This window comes from Buceros rhinoceros, unplaced genomic scaffold, assembly GCF_000710305.1.
Source record: "Buceros rhinoceros silvestris isolate BGI_N320 unplaced genomic scaffold, ASM71030v1 scaffold38500, whole genome shotgun sequence".
NCBI classification, from domain to species: Eukaryota; Metazoa; Chordata; class Aves; order Bucerotiformes; family Bucerotidae; genus Buceros; species Buceros rhinoceros.
This window is the reverse complement of record NW_010390825.1, coordinates 7865-8083: the sequence shown is the minus strand read 5'-3', so window position 1 is coordinate 8083 and position 219 is coordinate 7865. Positions and strand designations below refer to the sequence as shown.

General features: G+C 65.3%; 1 protein-coding gene across 1 annotated transcript in view; it reads left to right on the top strand.

Annotated features, from left to right (window-relative positions):
- TCTEX1D4 (Tctex1 domain containing 4) overlaps window positions 1-219 on the top strand; it is a 2519-nt gene that overhangs the window by 1870 nt on the left and 430 nt on the right. Inside the window, exon 3 of the mRNA XM_010139278.1 lies at window positions 1-205. This exon is cut by the window's left edge and continues 1 nt beyond it. Coding sequence (XP_010137580.1) covers window positions 1-205 — 205 coding nt within the window. The remainder of the gene's footprint in view (window positions 206-219) is intronic.

Here is a 219-nt window from a genome sequence, read left to right as displayed (position 1 = left end):
CTGGCCAGTCGCCGCAGCTCACTTGGGGCAGCCCCGGTGGGCAGGCGCCCCTCCATTGGCCCCTGGATGCTCCACAGCCGTGTGAGTTTCTCTGGGCTCCCCCTTTTCCAGCCCATCCTCAAGACTCGCCTGGAAAACACTTACAGGATGGGGCCAGAGGAAGGCTGCAAGTTCAATGCGGGGCAGGTGCAGCGGGTGCTGGAGGGGACGCTGGCCAGT